Source organism: Vigna unguiculata, chromosome 10 (genome assembly GCF_037176805.1).
Source record: "Vigna unguiculata cultivar grain cowpea cultivar isolate G323 ecotype 2 chromosome 10, ASM3717680v1, whole genome shotgun sequence".
In the NCBI taxonomy this organism is placed as follows: domain Eukaryota; kingdom Viridiplantae; phylum Streptophyta; class Magnoliopsida; order Fabales; family Fabaceae; genus Vigna; species Vigna unguiculata.
The window spans coordinates 39,182,227-39,201,277 of NC_140801.1; the positions used below are offsets into that span (position 1 = coordinate 39,182,227).

Sequence of the window (19,051 nt, forward strand, 5' to 3'; positions counted from 1 at the left end):
CACCTTTTTAATACTTCTTTTTCTTGTAATCCGTTTATAATCAACTTCTATTTATTTCGTAGAAGACCATATTACATAATATAATATGCATGCTGTAACACCCCTCCTCACGAGAGCGTGTCAGGTCAGCAGCCCAATGCACCCCAACCCCTCTCCCCTCAGGCCTAAAGCCACCAGGCAGGTTGTTGCCAGCGGGACTCGAACCCCAGCCCTGACCTTTAACACGCTCTCGTGAGGAGGGGTTGGGGTGCATTGGGCTGCTGACCTGACACGCTCTCGTGAGGAGGGGTGTTACAAAAAAGTGCAGCACAACTGGTGACACTTCTCCTTGTGGGAGAGTGTTAAAGGTCAGGGCTGGGGTTCGAGTCCCGCTGGCAACAACCTGCCTGGTGGCTTTAGGCCTGAGGGGAGAGGGGTTGGGGTGCATTGGGCTGCTGACCTGACACGCTCTCGTGAGGAGGGGTGTTACAAAAAAGTGCAGCACAACTGGTGACACTTCTCCTTGTGGGAGAGTGTTAAAGGTCAGGGCTGGGGTTCGAGTCCCGCTGGCAACAACCTGCCTGGTGGCTTTAGGCCTGAGGGGAGAGGGGTTGGGGTGCATTGGGCTGCTGACCTGACACGCTCTCGTGAGGAGGGGTGTTAAAATGTGACATCCCAATTTTAGTAGCTTAAAACTAATAAAATAGGATATTCCACCTTAGTATTCAAAACAAATAAACAAATGTATAAAGTATATTAATACAGTCTTACAAATGATCAGACTATATAAATATATCAATTATACATACCAAACCTTTACAACCCTAAACACAAGCTAACCACTTACAACAGCTTCTCATTGAGACCTCCTTCCGACCTAAAAGATGGTTCCTCAACCTCCAGAGGTGACTCTGAAACAGCATCCACCACTGCTCCCACCGAATAGGTGATCATCGCAAAAGGAAACATACAACACAAGACAAAAACACAGAAGAAGGGTAGGCTAATGACTTTTAAAGAATTTTCTTAAACCATATAATATTGATATATCTACAACTATAAACAAGCATATATTCACACACATATATTTATAAACTACGACTCAATTAATCCGGATACATGCATTGAGGTTGGATCCAGTCAGTTATGCACTTGTAATGGCATCTCATGCTCTGCAGAGCGACAGATTAAGAGTCAAAACTCTACCACATACAAGGTCAATCCGTTAACACCTATGGTCAAGGAAAAACCCCTAGGCTAGGACCTCCTGCTCCTCTCACCACATACCCCATTCCTCTCTACTTGAGAATTTGAATGGTTATTAGAGCGTCAGGATAACTGCCAAGACAATCCCTACCTCAATGCATACACTACCACAATCACTACTAATCCTCCTTGGGTTAGCATTAACCAATCTCAACTCAGTCTCATACGAGCAATCTCATATCATATACTCATCATTCATAATAATTACAAAGCTTCTATGATAACTAAAGTACCACCCAATTTAACTCAAAAATACAAGTTTCAGGTCCTGACTCACTCGCCCAGCTAGTACCACTCGCCCAGCCACTGGCCACGCTCGCCCAGCTAGTACCACTCGCCCAGCCACTGGCCACGCTCGCCCAGCTAGTACCACTCGCCCAGCCACTGGTCCAGGTCTGGAAGTTCCTGACTTGGAAATTAGCCCAGCGAGTATCACTAGCCCAGCCACTGGCCCATGCTAGCCCAGCGAGTAGCACTCGCCCAGCGAGTATGCGAATCTGCATAATTATGCAGATCAGTGTTCTGCATAATTCTGCAGATAAACTCATTCGCCCAGCGAGTAGGCTCGCCCAGCGAGTAAGCAAATCTGCATAATTCTACAGAAACTGATTTAAGCAAAATTATACCTATTCAACCAGTCCACACAACTTCAAAACCTCCACCAAAGACCATTCGAGTATCAAACATTAATTCTATGAAATTATTCACATCAATTGCATCCAATTGCACCCATAGCATACAATTATTCTCAAACAACATATAAAACATAAGCATTTATCGTTTTCAAACGTCACAACTCAATTCACCTATCAAACACATCAGTCAATTACAGAATAATCATATAATAACATTCTTAAAAGGTTTGTGAGACATAATAGACATTAGCTTCCCTTACCTGGTTTCCTGCTTAAACAACTCTATAAACGTCAAACGTCTCTAATTCCACAGGATGCTCTATCTACATATAGAAACATCACAAGAACGATCAGGACATATCATTATGATCTCTGATCAGCAGAGACTCATATTGATAAATAAAACAGCACATGCAAGTGGAGGAGGGCTTACATGCCACCGAAAACAGAAAAGACCCAAAAAGACAGCGAAAACTTAACTTACACGAACGGAGAAACTGATCGGTCCAAATTGAAGAGCTCGTCGAGAGGATCAATCCTATGGTCTCGGTTCTTCAATTAGACGACCGGAAAGACAGAACTTTTAGAGAGAAGTCAGAGAGCTTTAGAAAAGTGGTTTCTAGAGAGATGATGTGTTTTAAAATAATGAAACTCGTTTATAACAATTCTATTTATACTAAAACCTTTTTAATATTAAAATAATCGAGTCTCACTATTTTTAAACCACTGTCACTTCTAAAATACCATTTTCTGGGATTTTACATTCTCCCCAACAAGAAAAATTTTCGTCCTCGAAAATTCACTCATCAGGTAGACGAAAATTATGCTCTCTTCATTTTCTCTTATAACAACCACTTAGACTTGGCTGACGTAACACTTCAACACTTGAACTCACTGCAAACTTTGCCTCTATGCCAAGCGATATAGTGTTCAATAGTGCAGATTGATCTAGCCCTTTCTCTCACAACAACTTCTCAACTCCAAACCTCAAACCTGAAAGATCTTTTATGTCTTGAATAACCAATTAATGTATGATTTACCAACTCACCTTCCATAAGTTTCCTCATAAATCTTGTAGGTTCCTACCAAAATATAAAGATGGTCTCAGATCTTCAACTTAACATGTTAGTTATCACTTCACCTCACCTTATCCCTTTCTTGAAACATCACTCCACTAACTTGATCACACACGACTTCTGATCTACTGCCACACATTAATAACCTTAGTCACTCTTATTCATAAATACCCTTATAACATATTGCTTCCTTTATTGACTTTGACCAAAGATAACAAAGTTCACAACCAAGTTATTCCACTTCCAACTAAAACTTTTAACCGTTGCAACCACCAGATTTTCTCGGCACTCCATCTTCATCAATAAACCACTGACTTGTAACCATCCTTTAAAAGAAATCTTAGAACCACATATTTTCTTGACTTGAAATTTATAGTTTGATTGGTAGTAACTCTATGATACATCCCAAACTAGGATTGTCCACTTGGCTTTTTCTCAACCATTTTGAGAAACTTAATAGTTTTAGTTAAATAACTATACTAATGAAACCTTTTCATCACTCCACTTCTCACTCAGATTCCTATACTTCACCAACTCTTACTCTTACCTCATCAAACCAAAGCTTTGACCCATTTTCCTGGTTAAGCATCCACTCTTACTTTCTCGCTTCTAAGTTGACATCCAATCGTGAAACCATAACTTTGTTCATCTTCTACTTTTCTTGTCCGACTTCCTTTGTGCAACTTCACACTTCTGGCTTTGGATGATCACTGAATGCCTTTTACTAGTCCACATACTAATGACACCTTTTCTATTTTTAGAGAACTTGTTATCACATCAACCACCAGGTCATGAGTACAAAATTACTTCTCCTCATGTACTCCCACTATTGATAAGCATGTCCTATCATCATTCCGCTGCGCCACTCTGATCAACAAACATTCTCACATCTAGTTGTTTAGTCACTAAAGACCTCAAAGACTTGTACCAAGAATGATCAACTTTGAAACGCCAAATCTGCTCTTCTTCAACATCTTGACGAAATTCTTCATACATGGGAAACTTGCCACAAAACCTTGATAACAACAACAACCTACTCGAAAAACCTTACTTAGAGTCACTCTTAGAACTTCCTTTCCTTCCACATGTTTCCACTCCTTCTAATCATCCATCATAGAAGATTCACCTCTTTTTAACACACTTACGCTTGTATATCTTAACGTACCACCACTTCTCTTTCCAAATTGTTATGCTGTAATCCTTAAGGTGACACACTATAACTAAACCACTAACTACTCCACCTGTCGTCTCTACTCTACACTTTTAGAACAAACCCTCAAGTAAGGAACTATTGACATTGATTCTGCTTCAAACTCCAATGCAATAACAACCTCACTACTTCAAGGTTAGATCTAGCATCTGCTTCAAAACATAACCAAAAATGTTTCTCCAACACAAAGATCTTTCACGTCTGTTCTTCAATGACCTTTTCTAGATAAACACTCATAAATGTAACACTTTGTTTTCTCTTTTCAACATTATACCATACTTGATGCACATCCAGTTACTCACCTTCTTGAAACAAGGAACATGACTTCCTTTGACATCACAATCCTCAAGAATGAGCTTGGAAAGAAACCCAATTACCCTTGAGATTATACTCCAAACTTTGCTAAGGAAACAATTTATGTTGACTTTCAATTTGAATCCTTTGATCACCACAAGACAAACCACACACCCAAGAAAACTTCACTTATCTACAACTGTAACAAAACCACCAACTTAAAATCTAACTGCCCTCTTGTAGTTAACCATGACTCATTTACCATATCAGTGACACCAAAAGATATCCCAACCTAAGCGAAACTCAAACCTTTAGTCCAGCCATCACCTTTATACCTTGTATCCTTGAATCTGATCATTTGCGCTCACTGTTCCAGCAACAACTACAATGAACACCATCTCGACCACTCCTGACTTTTCTTCTCCTTGACTATGCTCTTTCTTTACTAGTTTCTGCCATTCTCACAAGATTAAACTCAACAATGCGCTTCATCTTTCAATACTTGAATTCCTCTTCCTCATACTAAGGTCATTTTTTTTTTCTTCCCATGTGAACTACTTTCTTTGCAACATTCCTACTATACTCGACTTTGACGCTGCTACCAACTGAAAAGATCTAATCATCTTTTTCTGATTTTTTTTTTTTTTTTTTTTTTAACCTAGCATAAAATTTTTATGCTACCTCAATATCATCCACAATTTGTTTCTCCATCTAGTTAGGAAACATTAGCCTACCTGATTGATCCTCAAACTCTACTTCATCTTAACCTCCCATAAGAGATTTGTCGTCTTTATACACATTCAGTGTCTCCTACTTTTCTTAGCTCCCTTTGTGCCACACAACCCCACTATCCTGCAACCTAGGATCTGCCATCTGCTTCTCTTTTACCAATCCAAGAAAATCAATGGATATGGTCATATGACTATATCAAATGACATTTCTCCTCGAACCTCTTGTATTTATATATCTCTGAACCTGAACACTACCCAAAGGTAAAACCAAGTTAATTTTCTCAAACATGGTTGCACTGGCACACACTGATATCTTCCCCCTATGCTAACCTCTAGACTTAACTCCTTTTCTAAAGCTTGTGGTATCTGATTCCAAGAACTTGTCTTAAACCTCTTTCATTCCACACGTTGTTGCTCAACTCCAACATCTTAGTCTACACACCAAAAACATAGCTTTCCTCGCTCACCGATAAGCATCATACAACAACTTCATATCTTTGAGACAAGAAGTTGTTTCAGAGATCCCTTCCAACCTTCATAAAGGTTAGTAGATCAAGTTGACCTTGAATATGCATCCCTTTATCACTATAAACACTAAACACAAGGCACAGAAGTGCAACAAAGACAAACCATAACATAAAAAAAAACAAAACTCTAACGTCTACTAATAGCCAAAACCTTTGGTCTATCACTCTTATATACCCAAACCTTTAGAATTAAGAAAGAAAAACTACCTCTGATCTAGTCATGAGTGTGCACCCTCACTACTATATCAAGATGTTTTCTGTTCTTAATACTTCTAGTTTCACAAATGAATTCTACTAAACCCGAGTACTTAAACCTACAAGACATGACGAACCCACAACCCTCAAGTCATCCTAAGGACGAACTGCTCTGATACCAAAATGTGACATCCCAATTTTAGCAGCTTAAAACTAATAAAATAGGATATTCCACCTTAGTATTCAAAACAAATAAACAAATGTATAAAGTATATTAATACAGTCTTACAAATGATCAGACTATATAAATATATCAATTATACATACCAAACCTTTACAACCCTAAACACAAGCTAACCACTTACAACAGCTTCTCATTGAGACCTCCTTCCGACCTAAAAGATGGTTCCTCAACCTCCAGAGGTGACTCTGAAACAGCATCCACCACTGCTCCCACCGAATAGGTGATCATCGCAAAAGGAAACATACAACACAAGACAAAAACACAGAAGAAGGGTAAGCTAATGACTTTTAAAGAATTTTCTTAAACCATATAATATTGATATATCTACAACTATAAACAAGCATATATTCACACACATATATTTATAAACTACGACTCAATTAATCCGGATACATGCATTGAGGTTGGATCCAGTCAGTTATGCACTTGTAATGGCATCTCATGCTCTGCAGAGCGACAGATTAAGAGTCAAAACTCTACCACATACAAGGTCAGTCCGTTAACACCTATGGTCAAGGAAAAACCCCTAGGCTAGGACCTCCTGCTCCTCTCACCACATACCCCATTCCTCTCTACTTGAGAATTTGAATGGTTATTAGAGCGTCAGGATAACTGCCAAGACAATCCCTACCTCAATGCATACACTACCACAATCACTACTAATCCTCCTTGGGTTAGCATTAACCAATCTCAACTCAGTCTCATACGAGCAATCTCATATCATATACTCATCATTCATAATAATTACAAAGCTTCTATGATAACTAAAGTACCACCCAATTTAACTCAAAAATACAAGTTTCAGGTCCTGACTCACTCGCCCAGCTAGTACCACTCGCCCAGCCACTGGCCACGCTCGCCCAGCTAGTACCACTCGCCCAGCCACTGGCCACGCTCGCCCAGCTAGTACCACTCGCCCAGCCACTGGTCCAGGTCTGGAAGTTCCTGACTTGGAAATTAGCCCAGCGAGTAGCACTAGCCCAGCCACTGGCCCATGCTAGCCCAGCGAGTAGCACTCGCCCAGCGAGTATGCGAATCTGCATAATTATGCAGATCAGTGTTCTGCATAATTCTGCAGATAAACTCATTCGCCCAGCGAGTAGGCTCGCCCAGCGAGTAAGCAAATCTGCATAATTCTACAGAAACTGATTTAAGCAAAATTATACCTATTCAACCAGTCCACACAACTTCAAAACCTCCACCAAAGACCATTCGAGTATCAAACATTAATTCTATGAAATTATTCACATCAATTGCATCCAATTGCACCCATAGCATACAATTATTCTCAAACAACATATAAAACATAAGCATTTATCGTTTTCAAACGTCACAACTCAATTCACCTATCAAACACATCAGTCAATTACAGAATAATCATATAATAACATTCTTAAAAGGTTTGTGAGACATAATAGACATTAGCTTCCCTTACCTGGTTTCCTGCTTAAACAACTCTATAAACGTCAAACGTCTCTAATTCCACAGGATGCTCTATCTACATATAGAAACATCACAAGAACGATCAGGACATATCATTATGATCTCTGATCAGCAGAGACTCATATTGATAAATAAAACAGCACATGCAAGTGGAGGAGGGCTTACATGCCACCGAAAACAGAAAAGACCCAAAAAGACAGCGAAAACTTAACTTACACGAACGGAGAAACTGATCGGTCCAAATTGAAGAGCTCGTCGAAAGGATCAATCCTATGGTCTCGGTTCTTCAATTAGACGACCGGAAAGACAGAACTTTTAGAGAGAAGTCAGAGAGCTTTAGAAAAGTGGTTTCTAGAGAGATGATGTGTTTTAAAATAATGAAACTCGTTTATAACAATTCTATTTATACTAAAACCTTTTTAATATTAAAATAATCGAGTCTCACTATTTTTAAACCACTGTCACTTCTAAAATACCATTTTCTGGGATTTTACACATGCATATGTATTTCATTTTAATATAATATATAACTTAAAAGTTTAATTATAAATTTTAATCCTATAGCAATATTGGTTTACTACACACCACTAACCAATTAGTATGAATTTTATAATTTAAAACAAACAAATTTATATTTAACCCTTATTTTTTTTAATGTTATCATTATTATTATTAGTATTGATATTATTATTATTATTAATATTAATATTATCATTATTAATATTAATAGTACTATTATTAATATAATCTATTATTATTAATATTAGTATTACTAGTAGAGCTGTCAAAAGTGGTCACCCGACCCAACCCGGTTCGGCCCGCGACGGGTTGGCCACTTAGTGGGTCAACCCAACCCGGCTCACTTATTAGCGAGCCAACAAAATTAGAACCCGACCCGACTCACCATGGGTTGGCGGGTTAAACGGGTTGGCTCACTGACTCACTTAATTAAAAAAAAAACACACACAATTGTTTTTCTTCAATCTCAAAAAAACTAAATTATAATTCCGATTAAAATCTAAATAAACTTCAATACAATCCAAATAAAATCCCAAATTATGTTAAACTCCAAATACAAACCAAAATCATAAAAATATAAATTACAATCTAACATCAAATCATTATTGTCACTATCAAACTATAGTATTAAAATCTTGAATGAATAAATCCACAACATTTTCATCTCTTGAAACATCTTCTTTATCCCCATCTACAATATATACATATATATATATATATACATATATAATATAATATATATATATATATATATATACATATAATATATATATATATATATATATATATATATATTAATTTAATATTTAAAATTTATTGGCGGGTTGGTGAGCCAACCTGACTCATCACGGGTTCAACTCGAATGAGCCGGGTTCTTAGTGGGTTGGGTTCATTTTTAACCCCTACTGAAATTTGTAAATTTTTTTCAACCCAACCTGACCCGAACCCATGATGAGCCGGGTTGGCTCGCGGGTTATAACCCATTTTGACGGCTCTAATTACTAGTTCTATTTTTTATAATCCGTTACTTTAATATAAAGAAACCAATATAAAAATAACATTATTTACTCTTAATTAATTCATTATAAGTAATAATAATGATTAATTACTTAAATTTTTATATTATTTGCATATTATATATATATATATATATATAATTAAATACTTAAATATAATTATGTAAATAAATGATTTATTATATATTTAAAAAAAATTATATTAATTTTTGTAATACAAAATTTTGACAACTTTTTCTTATAACCTTAGGGGATATCCTCTAATTGATTTTGGAACATAGAGAAATGAGAAAATGGAAAAATAGAAAACCTCTTAAAAGATGTCATATTAAGATGTAAGAGAAAATTGTCAAGATTTAGAGGTTAAAAACTCATTTTCCTACTAAAATATTAGTTGGCACTTACGAAATGATATTATATTGTAAAATATCTCTTGTATTTGACTCTAACAATGACAAAAATATACAATTCTTCCTAATATATTATATAACTACAAAATTTGATTATAAATTTTAATGATATAATAATTTTATTTTATTATGTATCATTAATCAATTATGTTAATGTTATATGTAAAATTAATGATATAGATTTTTCTAAGGATATACAATCTAGGCACTTTTCTTCATTAAATTATATTCAAAGGTTTAATTTTTTGCATCAAAAAAAAGTTTGAAAAATAAATTTAAAAAAAAAAGGTCTCATTTTTTTAATTTGTTTTAGGCCTTCCAAACACTTGAGTTGTCCCTGCTAAAAGCTTATGTTGTTATTCACGATCAAGGGATTATTCCTGCATGCTCAACCAGGGATGACTCAATGATTTGGGAGGCCTAAAACAAACTTAAAAAATGAGATCTTTTTTTTATTTAAAATTTATTTTTTAGCTTTTTTTTATGCAAAATTATTTATTAAACTGTCATAATTAATTTCATTTAACATTTATTTCTCAATAGATAATAGGACTACTCTGTTTAGTCTTTCTTTGTTGATCTTAAATAAGTTTGTATTATCTTTATATTTGAGAAACTTCTTTGGACCGAAACAACTTATACTATAATTATTAACATTATTCTATAAGTTATATATGCATTTGGAAACGAATTTATCCTTTTTATATAATTAAGAATGTCAATTAGTTTATCATTTTCCAAACAAATAATTTCTCTTAGGATATTTAATTCTGAAATTAAATCAAATCCATCAATATCCAACAAATTATCATGTTTTAAAGATTTTTTAAGTTTTAAGCATTTTTCTTTCAAAAATGAAATATCTACACACCGGAAATACATTTGCTATTTTTTGTTCATAGCTCCTTTTTGTTATGCAATTAAAGTCTCAATTCTTCTTTTCTTTTGAATTCTTGAATAGCCTAATTCAAATTTTCTAGTTGACATATCTATATATTTTTATATGAAATAAAAAAAATGATAATATACACTACTAAAGATAAATATATATAAAACGAATGAATTAAAACAATAAAATCTGGTTCTGGTTGTCAAGAAAATAAACTCGATAGTAGACTTGCAGTATCTTGATGTCTCAAGTCTCTTTTTCGTTCTTAAGTCTCAACTTTTTCACAAACTTTCAAAGTTATTTATTTTAAGATTAATCATTAATAAAAATAATTAAAAAATATTGTTCTTCTAAACTTAATAGTAAGTTTTTTTTTTCATAAACTTGAATTATTTTTCTACAGAAAACCCAACTTTGAATTATGCTCAAATTAATTTATTATCCACCAAAAGACTAAATCATAATCTAATTAATAGTTTTGTAAAAAACTTCAGTTTCTCCGTAAGATATTTGCAAAAAAAAAAAAAAAAAACTCTATAAATCTAAAAGTACCGAAAAACAAAACTAGGCATAAGAAACACATTTCTAATTCTAATACAAATCCAAAACAAAATAAAAATAACAACAACACAAATAGAAAAAAAAAACATATTAATCAGAAATGAGGATGAAAAGATTGATACACATAGGTAACATGAGATTCAAGAGATTTAAGGGATGTAATATGTTAATACCCTAGAAAAAAGACTATCAGAAGAAAATAAAGTAAAGAGAAGTAAGAGAAGTCACAAAGACTATAAGAAGAAAATAAAGGAGAGGTAAGAGAAGTCATAAAGAGACAAAAGAAGAAAATAGAATTAAGATTCATTATAAAAGAATAAAGATAGCTAATCATTCTCTTTTTCTTGTAAACAAAATTATAATTTACTAAAAATATATTTTAACTCATTAATTATCATTTTTACTACTAATAATAATAGAGATTATTAGTAATAAAATATTTTTTTGAGGCTTTTTTATCTTAAACATAATTCTATAATTAGTTTAATAGAAGTATATTAATTAGTATTAAAAAAGTTTTGAGGCCTTTTTTTTTCTTAAAGATAATTTAATAAAGAAATATTAGTAGTAAATTTTTTTTTTTTAAAAATCTTCTTATCCTTGAGGCCTAAAGCGAGTGTTTTACTCGCTTTACTCGGTCCTATGTTCCACCATAACTTTGTCTACTGGCCAAGTATGATAAACCATGTCAAAAAAAATACTCATGTTGTATGTTAATTAATACTTGTTTAGTCAATAAATAATCTCTACCAATAATAAAAACTTCATATTTTCCATGTAAATAAATACTACTACTATTATTATAAATAAAAACCTAACAAGCAAGCACCAACAATTTTTATGTAGTTGCAATTTAGTTGTGTAGTGGTTTCATCTCCCATAGTATTGCCTAACTCATAGTGCATTTGAAAAGAAAGTAAAGCACTTAAAAATTGGAGGCAATTGAATGATGTTTCTACTATCCACTAAGACAGTCTTAAAGATCTCAAGAAGTTCATTGTCAAGAATTTCTGTTAGTGGAGAAAACACTACCACTCCATCACCCTTCTTTCTACTACCACAGATAAAGATGTTTCCGTACAACGTTCTCCTAATCATTTATAAATTACAATTACCATTAATTTTAATTAGTCTTTACAATTATTAAACAATTAATTATTGACTGTTGATTATTCTAGTCTCTGCAAAATATTTTTAATTTGCTCCTTGATTTAAATTCATTGGTCCGTAATTTTATTATTTATTAGTCAGTTTAATCCCTTATTATGACAAGGACAGAATGAATTGACGACTGTCAAATACAAGAATTAAATTGATAATAATTGATTTGTAGCATTAGGAATCAAATTGACTGGTGGTGGTGTTAATTTCAGAATCTAAATTGACTGATAGTTAACAAACACCGGAATTAAACTTGTTTTTTTTTTTTTTTTTTTTATAGTTTTTTGAAAAGAACATATTAACGAGTAGTTACAATTTGGGAGTAATATGATGTGTTAGCTAAACAGATGTTGTAGCTAGAATGGGTTAATAATTTTTATTTATAATAATTGGATATATATATATATATATATATATATATATATATATATATATAATAATTTTTACTTATAACAATTGAAAACAGATTAATAAATTTAAACTTCAAACTAAATAAATAATTTTTTTTGTTAAACTTGTTTAATCCAATAAAAGTATATTTTGGTTTAATTTAATTTGTAAGATAGGAAGCCAGACTCGTATTTAAGAGGAAGCGTACACTTTTGTTGAGTATTTTTCCTAGGAGATACAAGGAAGGTACAACATGAGATTACAAACGTATGAATTATAAACAAGTTAAATTGATAAGAAATTATGACACCATTTTTAATAAATAATATTAAAAATAACAGAATTTTAGTTTTTTTTTCTTCATATATTGTTCTTCATGTTTATTTTTATCTAATAAAAAAGATTTTAACTCACACTTATATGCATGAGTTAATTATTTATATTTTAAATCATCATTTTAAAATATTAGAATAATTTATCTCTTATCTTAAAGTTTTTTAACTTAATTGATCAGTAATAATTAAATGAGATTTCTATAAAAATAAATAGGAAATATGGCTTGTTAATTATCTATAAGGTCACATTATTGAGTTTAAATTGGAGAAAGTTTTTAAGATTAATCATAAAGAACATCATCGGTTCGATAATCTTTAAGTTTGGTTACGATCTATCAAAAGCTTTTTCTACGAAATACAATTACATTTTCAAATAAAAGCCTTAATATCTTCTGATTAAAAAAAAATCTTTCTATGTATGAAAAGTGAATAGAAAACTTTTTCCGAAGAGATTGATTGAACTTCACAACTTAAGATGCTATTACAAAACATTTAGCCCACAACATTCTGTCAAAGTGGAAGAGGTGCTTTCTTACACGGTATGCATGGATACAGTATAAGAAAGCAGCTAATGTCACTGCTTGAAAAGATATTACAGCCAATTTCCAGAAGTCCTGAACATACAGATAACAGTAAACAGGTTTAACACCATTTTCATTTCGTTTGGCATCACACTCAATGCAATATATAACTTTCTTTTGAGGGCAGATGAAAAATTTTCAAATAGCATGAAACTTAAAGCTACTCATAGGAAATAAACTCTAGAACAAAGTTGGTGTTGCACTATTGTTTGGAGATGATTTTTGTTTGATAGGTAAGGACTAATGAAAATTGCTAACCAAAATCAGTTATGCAAATGAACTAGAATATGTAAGTAGTTTTGTACGATGTTTTTGGCATGAGGGCAGTGTATGGGAAATCTTACATCGGTTACAAATAATACCAATTTGTGGTATATAAGTGAGATAAATCTTCAATTATTGGACTCATGTAATAAAATTTAGTTAGGTTTAAATTCAACTATCTATCTTAATAGGATATTAAAGCCGATCAGAGTCTAACTTAAATCGATAGTTGACCCTATTGTGTCACATGTTGTCTGGTTTCCATGTTTGATATTTTAAATCTGTTGTTATCTGGTTCTTCTTGATTCCCATGTTTGATATTTTAAATATGAGAAAATATGTTGAAAATCTCACGTCGATTAGACTAAGACCAAATTGTTGACAAATCTCCCTTTACTAAGTCAGTTTATTGAGATCAAAGTTAAGCTGAAATTCTAATACTTTTTTAATGGTAGTTGCCAAACCAAGACATGCCTTTATTTATGGAACAATGATCAGTTATTCAGTAAGAATTGAATGTTGTAAGGGGCACTCAAAATGTGATAAATGAATGCATTAGTTTTGAAACTAACCCGTGGATCAGATATTATGATTCCCATAACATAGGCCAACAATTCCATCAAAGACTGAAGAGAACTTTGAACACCTCCAACTATCAAACGATCGGATTCAGTGACAAGATCCTATTCAAAAAATTGCAAAGGGAAATCAAGCCAAGATAGTTGAAAAAGAAGAGAACTTCAGTGATTCATCAAAGACAATATATAAAAGCTAGACACAGAAAAAAGTTAAACAATTTCAAACAATAAGGGTTATTTATTGCCTGCATGTGTTGAAGTACTGACAAATCAAACATCCACAATCCAAGCCGAGAAGTGGCTACACTTCCCATCAGAATATATGATGATAGAAAGCCACTTTGGATCCATATTGCAGCTATACATGGAAGGAGGCAAGTCCACTGCATGCACAAAGGTAATAATGATCAATAGGAATAACAGTAACCCTTAAAAAAGAAACAAACTTTTATACTAAAAATATTATCAGCAGCACATATTTTGGATAATGGTTCAGAAAGAAAGGAAATTGAAGATTTTTATACTCAAATATGTTATTCACACAGAACACTTTAGATTTTTGATCCATTACTATGTTTATACCTGAGACCATATTGACCAAAGTCCAGTTCTAATGGTTGATATACGAGACTGTAGCACAGGGTATGCAACTGTTGCAGCTATTCCAATCACAGCATTTATTCCTCTTCCTAGTCCAATAACATATGCAGGTATTCCTTCCCATTCTAAAGTAGCTGTCATCAAAGTTCCAAAACTGAGGCAAGTAATTGGAATTCCATCAATGACTCTTCATACCCATTTGACAAGATATATGATACAACTTAAGCTGTGCTAAGAATTAATGCTTTTGAATGACTTTGTTCAATGGTGTTAGCTCGGACTATTTTTTATCAGAAATAAAACAGTAATTTCACAAAACATGGATGCACACCAGAAACAAATGCTCAGGTTACTACACAAGTAGTTACATTAAAGTTAAAAAGTACAAGAAGTAAGCAATTATAAATGTAGATTGGACTAAGAAGTATCTGAAATGTGTTTGACAAACATACATCTACAATTTTGAAGTGTTTCTAATTCCTTTGTTGAATCTGAACAATTCTTATCTCTTATACAATAGTATCAAACAGCTTCTGAAAAGTTAAAAATGTTAATATCAGGGAAAAACAAAGTTTGTGCAAAGTGATATGCTATGGTTGTTTGTAAGCTTTCACCTTAGTACTGTGAAAAATAGCAAGGCCAGAGCTAGTCCAGGAAGTGCAACTTCTTGTTGCAAGTAAACTCTCCATGCAGCAACATAAGGAATCTCTGAAATTTTGTCAGAAATTTTTTTGTTCCATTTTCTATCTGCAAATTCTGAGCTACATTCAGTAACAGGAAGCAAGCTATCTTCCTCAGAGCTAAGATTGTTCATTTCTTGATCACATTGTAAAAGTCTTGCCATCCTTTTCTGGCTACTTTGGCCCAAAGCTGGAATCCCTTCATATACAGAAGTGAAAAGCCAATACTCCAGCCAAACAGAGACAGTATTCCACAGTGCTAAAGTTATTGCAGATGCTTTTAGTGATACAAAGCTTATTATGAACCCTGTTATGACAGGAGCAAGAAGTTTGCAACATAGATCAATTCTTCTTGTGACTGAATTCATCGTGGTAAGCAATTCTGGGGGTTGACCTTCACATATAACCAACAACCTGTGCAATGGAAACTAAAGCATTTTTTACACAAAAATTATCTGACTTTCAAAACCTTGAGAAATTGCTAAGATATTATGTTGAAAACTGAGCTAAATCTTTAATCTTTAGCATCAATATTTGTTTCAACCAATAGACAGTTTATCATATATCTATATTTTTCTCACCAAAGACTGAAGGATATTAATTACCATTCTCTTTCAATCAGGATTGTACCGGCAAGAGTTGAAAGCACACCAGTGCCACCACAGACATTGATTAGCAACACAAGAAACATGAAAATTGAGAAGTGTGTAAACTTCAGAGATGAGTGGTTGAGTAAGGTAACTACAGAGGCCCCAGCAATAACAAAAGAGAGATTTTGTGTCACCAACCACAATTGTAAAACCTGACAATAAATTAGGCAGATAGAGTTATTTATCAAAAGGCACCATGATATTTTTTTGGTATATGCTATAGGTATCATTAACTAAAAGTAATCTTTTCCAACAAATTATAACCACTGTTGTGGACGATACAACTTTTCTTTTAAGAATTTAACAAGTTACATACTTAAGATCAAAACTTGACATGATAACTAATTGCAAAAGGAGAACATGGCCTCATCTGACAAAAAATTACAAAATTCACTGTTTTTGGATAGACAATACTTGTTCTCACCTTAAGAGAAGACAACTTATCAACCAATTTTCCAATTATGGGACCAAACACAGCAATGGAGGCAGATTCAACTGCACCATATATTGCTGCATACAGCAAGGACTCTGGCCAAATATTGATCATGTATAAACCAACAGAGAATTCCCACATTCTGCAAACGTAGATCCTCAACGAATTTGATTATTTGTTATGGAAAAAACAAAACACAAAATAGTGTAACACATTTACTGAAGCACCAACGATTTGGAATATCACAAGACAAATTAATCATATCTTGTGCAGTCTATATTTCACATCACACTGATAAATTTCTGATGTCACAGTCATTTCAACTGATAATAATGTTTAAACCCATTATCCAATTTTTGAGAGAATGAAATCAAAAGTTGAAGTCTAAAAGAAGAACCTGGTACCCCATCTTGCTAAGAAGTGTCCAATGTAGAGATAATTGATTAGAGCTAATGGCTGTTCTTGTTGTCCAGTGAGTGGAGGCACCCTCAGTTTCACGCTTTCTTCCATTTCAGATTCTTACCCTCACTCCTTTTCACCATTACCCATCCATCACAATTGTTATCTTAATCAAGTAAGTTACATGCAGATTGCAAAACTTCAAAAGTCTAATGTATTAAATGAGGTTACACCAAGTTATTCATTACTTTTTAAAACTCAATTAAGAATTCAATAAATGTTTAAAATAGTTGTTTATAATATATTTTTTTGGCTTAATAGCATTTTATTTGTAACTAAGTTAACATGATCGCTTATGGTTTAGAGATGATGAATTTAAAGACGGAAATATCACATTGAAATTTTAAAAAATAAAATAAAAATCACACTAAGTAAAAAATAGATAGAAAAAAATATTGAATTATTATTATAAATATAGAGACAAAAATGTTATTAAACTAATTTTTTTTATGCAATTATAACCATCCATTATAAGCAGTTTATACTTTTTTTAACCCCTTTTATTCACCAAAATCTTATATATACTAAGAGTAATTTCAACCATAAGAGTTTTAAAAAATAATCGACAAGATGAAAAATATCTTTACTAAAATTACTTAAAAATAACTTCATCTCTCTTATATTTTGTAATTTTCGTAATAATTATTTATTAATATTTCTTATTTATTTACTGTATATAGAAATTAATCCTAAAGATATATAAATTTTTTAATTAAATTTCAACTATTAAAAGAGATATTTTCAAGAACAAAGAAAATTATCAAATAAATTCAAAGTCAAATCTATACTATACATGGTAACAGTTTCACTGAGTTGCGGCTAGAATCTCAGCTAGTCTCAGCTAGAATTAGGCAACAAACAAGTCCACGTATTCGTATTGTATACAGTAGCAGCATGAAGTTTTTTAATTTTAATAATATGGCAATTTTTAATTTTTAATAAGCTTATAGATTGTTGATTAAATTACTCATTTGATTATTGTATTTGTCAAACTAATGTTAAATTGGTTATTTAATTTTTTGTTGTCTCAATTTAGTTTTTATTTTCTTAAAAGTGATTTAATTTAGTTCTTACCGTTAGTTTGACAAAATGGTGTTAAAGTTAACGTCACTTGTCAATTTCTAATTTTTTTTAAGTTTTTTAATTTTTGTTGGTAAGAATATCATCATAAGTTTTATACAAAAAGTAAATTAAGTGTCAATTTAAGGAGCAATAATATTGTTTCATTTTTCAAATATATGGACAAATATATGAACCAAATTGAATCATTTTGACACGTGACACAACAAGTGTACAAAATAAAAAAAAATTCAAAAAAATTCAAAAAATTCAGAAATTGACACGTGGCGTTGATTTTAACACAGTTTGGTAAAAATTAACAGCAAAGGCCAAATTGAATTATTTTTGCAAAACCAATAACCAAAATAACAAAAAATTGGAGGACCAATTTGACAATACTTAACAAATACAAAGACCAAAAGGTAATTTAACCTAAATTATTTTGTTTTTCAATTTTTTATTTTAAATTTACGTTTGTTTTTAAGCTGAGTTTCTTCGTCTAATAACCCTTTATTCACAACGATCTATTTAATTTGGGACAAAAAATATAAGTTCAAAGGCTTAATTAAAAAATGTTTTAGAAATCTAATTAAAGTTAAGTATTTCTTTGAACAATTCTTAAATTATTCTCAAGCTTTTGTAATAATCTTTTGTAATATTGTTTCATTTTTACAAAAATTGAGATTAAATTGAAATTAAAAACAAATATATGGACCAAATTGAATCATTTTGACACGTGACACAACACGTGTACAAAACAAAAAAAAATTCAAAAAAATTCAGAAATTGACACGTGGCATTGATTTTAACACAATTTGGTAAAAATTAACAGCAAAGACCAAATTGAATCATTTTTGCAAAACCAA

The 19,051-nt window shown here is 32.4% G+C and overlaps 1 protein-coding gene and 1 long non-coding RNA gene across 2 annotated transcripts; both read right to left on the minus strand.

The window, feature by feature from the left end:
• Positions 1–703: 703 nt before the first annotated feature.
• Positions 704–7,886, minus strand: LOC114167681 (uncharacterized). The gene is made up of 2 exons (XR_014984874.1): positions 7,593–7,886; positions 704–6,360 (listed from the first exon to the last, which is right to left on the minus strand). It is a non-coding gene; the product is annotated as an uncharacterized LOC114167681 (long non-coding RNA).
• Positions 7,887–13,212: 5,326 nt separating this feature from the next.
• On the minus strand, positions 13,213–17,209 carry LOC114165465 (solute carrier family 40 member 2-like). Its single transcript, XM_028050083.2, has 8 exons — positions 17,065–17,209; positions 16,659–16,809; positions 16,190–16,386; positions 15,519–15,998; positions 14,887–15,058; positions 14,550–14,687; positions 14,299–14,409; positions 13,213–13,495 (listed from the first exon to the last, which is right to left on the minus strand). Exons 1-8 carry the CDS (start codon positions 17,175–17,177, stop codon positions 13,352–13,354), a joined length of 1,506 nt encoding a protein of 501 aa, XP_027905884.2. The 5' UTR covers positions 17,178–17,209; the 3' UTR covers positions 13,213–13,351.
• Between the last annotated feature and the right edge of the window lie 1,842 nt (positions 17,210–19,051).

Coding starts and splice junctions, on each gene's coding strand:
- LOC114165465 (XM_028050083.2), bottom strand. CDS start 17,177: ATGGAAGAAAGCGTGAAACTGAGGGTGCCTCCACTCACTGGACAACAA. Junction 16,387..16,658: donor ATAAGTTGTCTTCTCTTAAG/GTGAGAACAAGT, acceptor ATTTATTGTCAG/GTTTTACAATTGTGGTTGGT. Junction 14,410..14,549: donor CAGTACTTCAACACATGCAG/GCAATAAATAAC, acceptor TTTTTTGAATAG/GATCTTGTCACTGAATCCGA.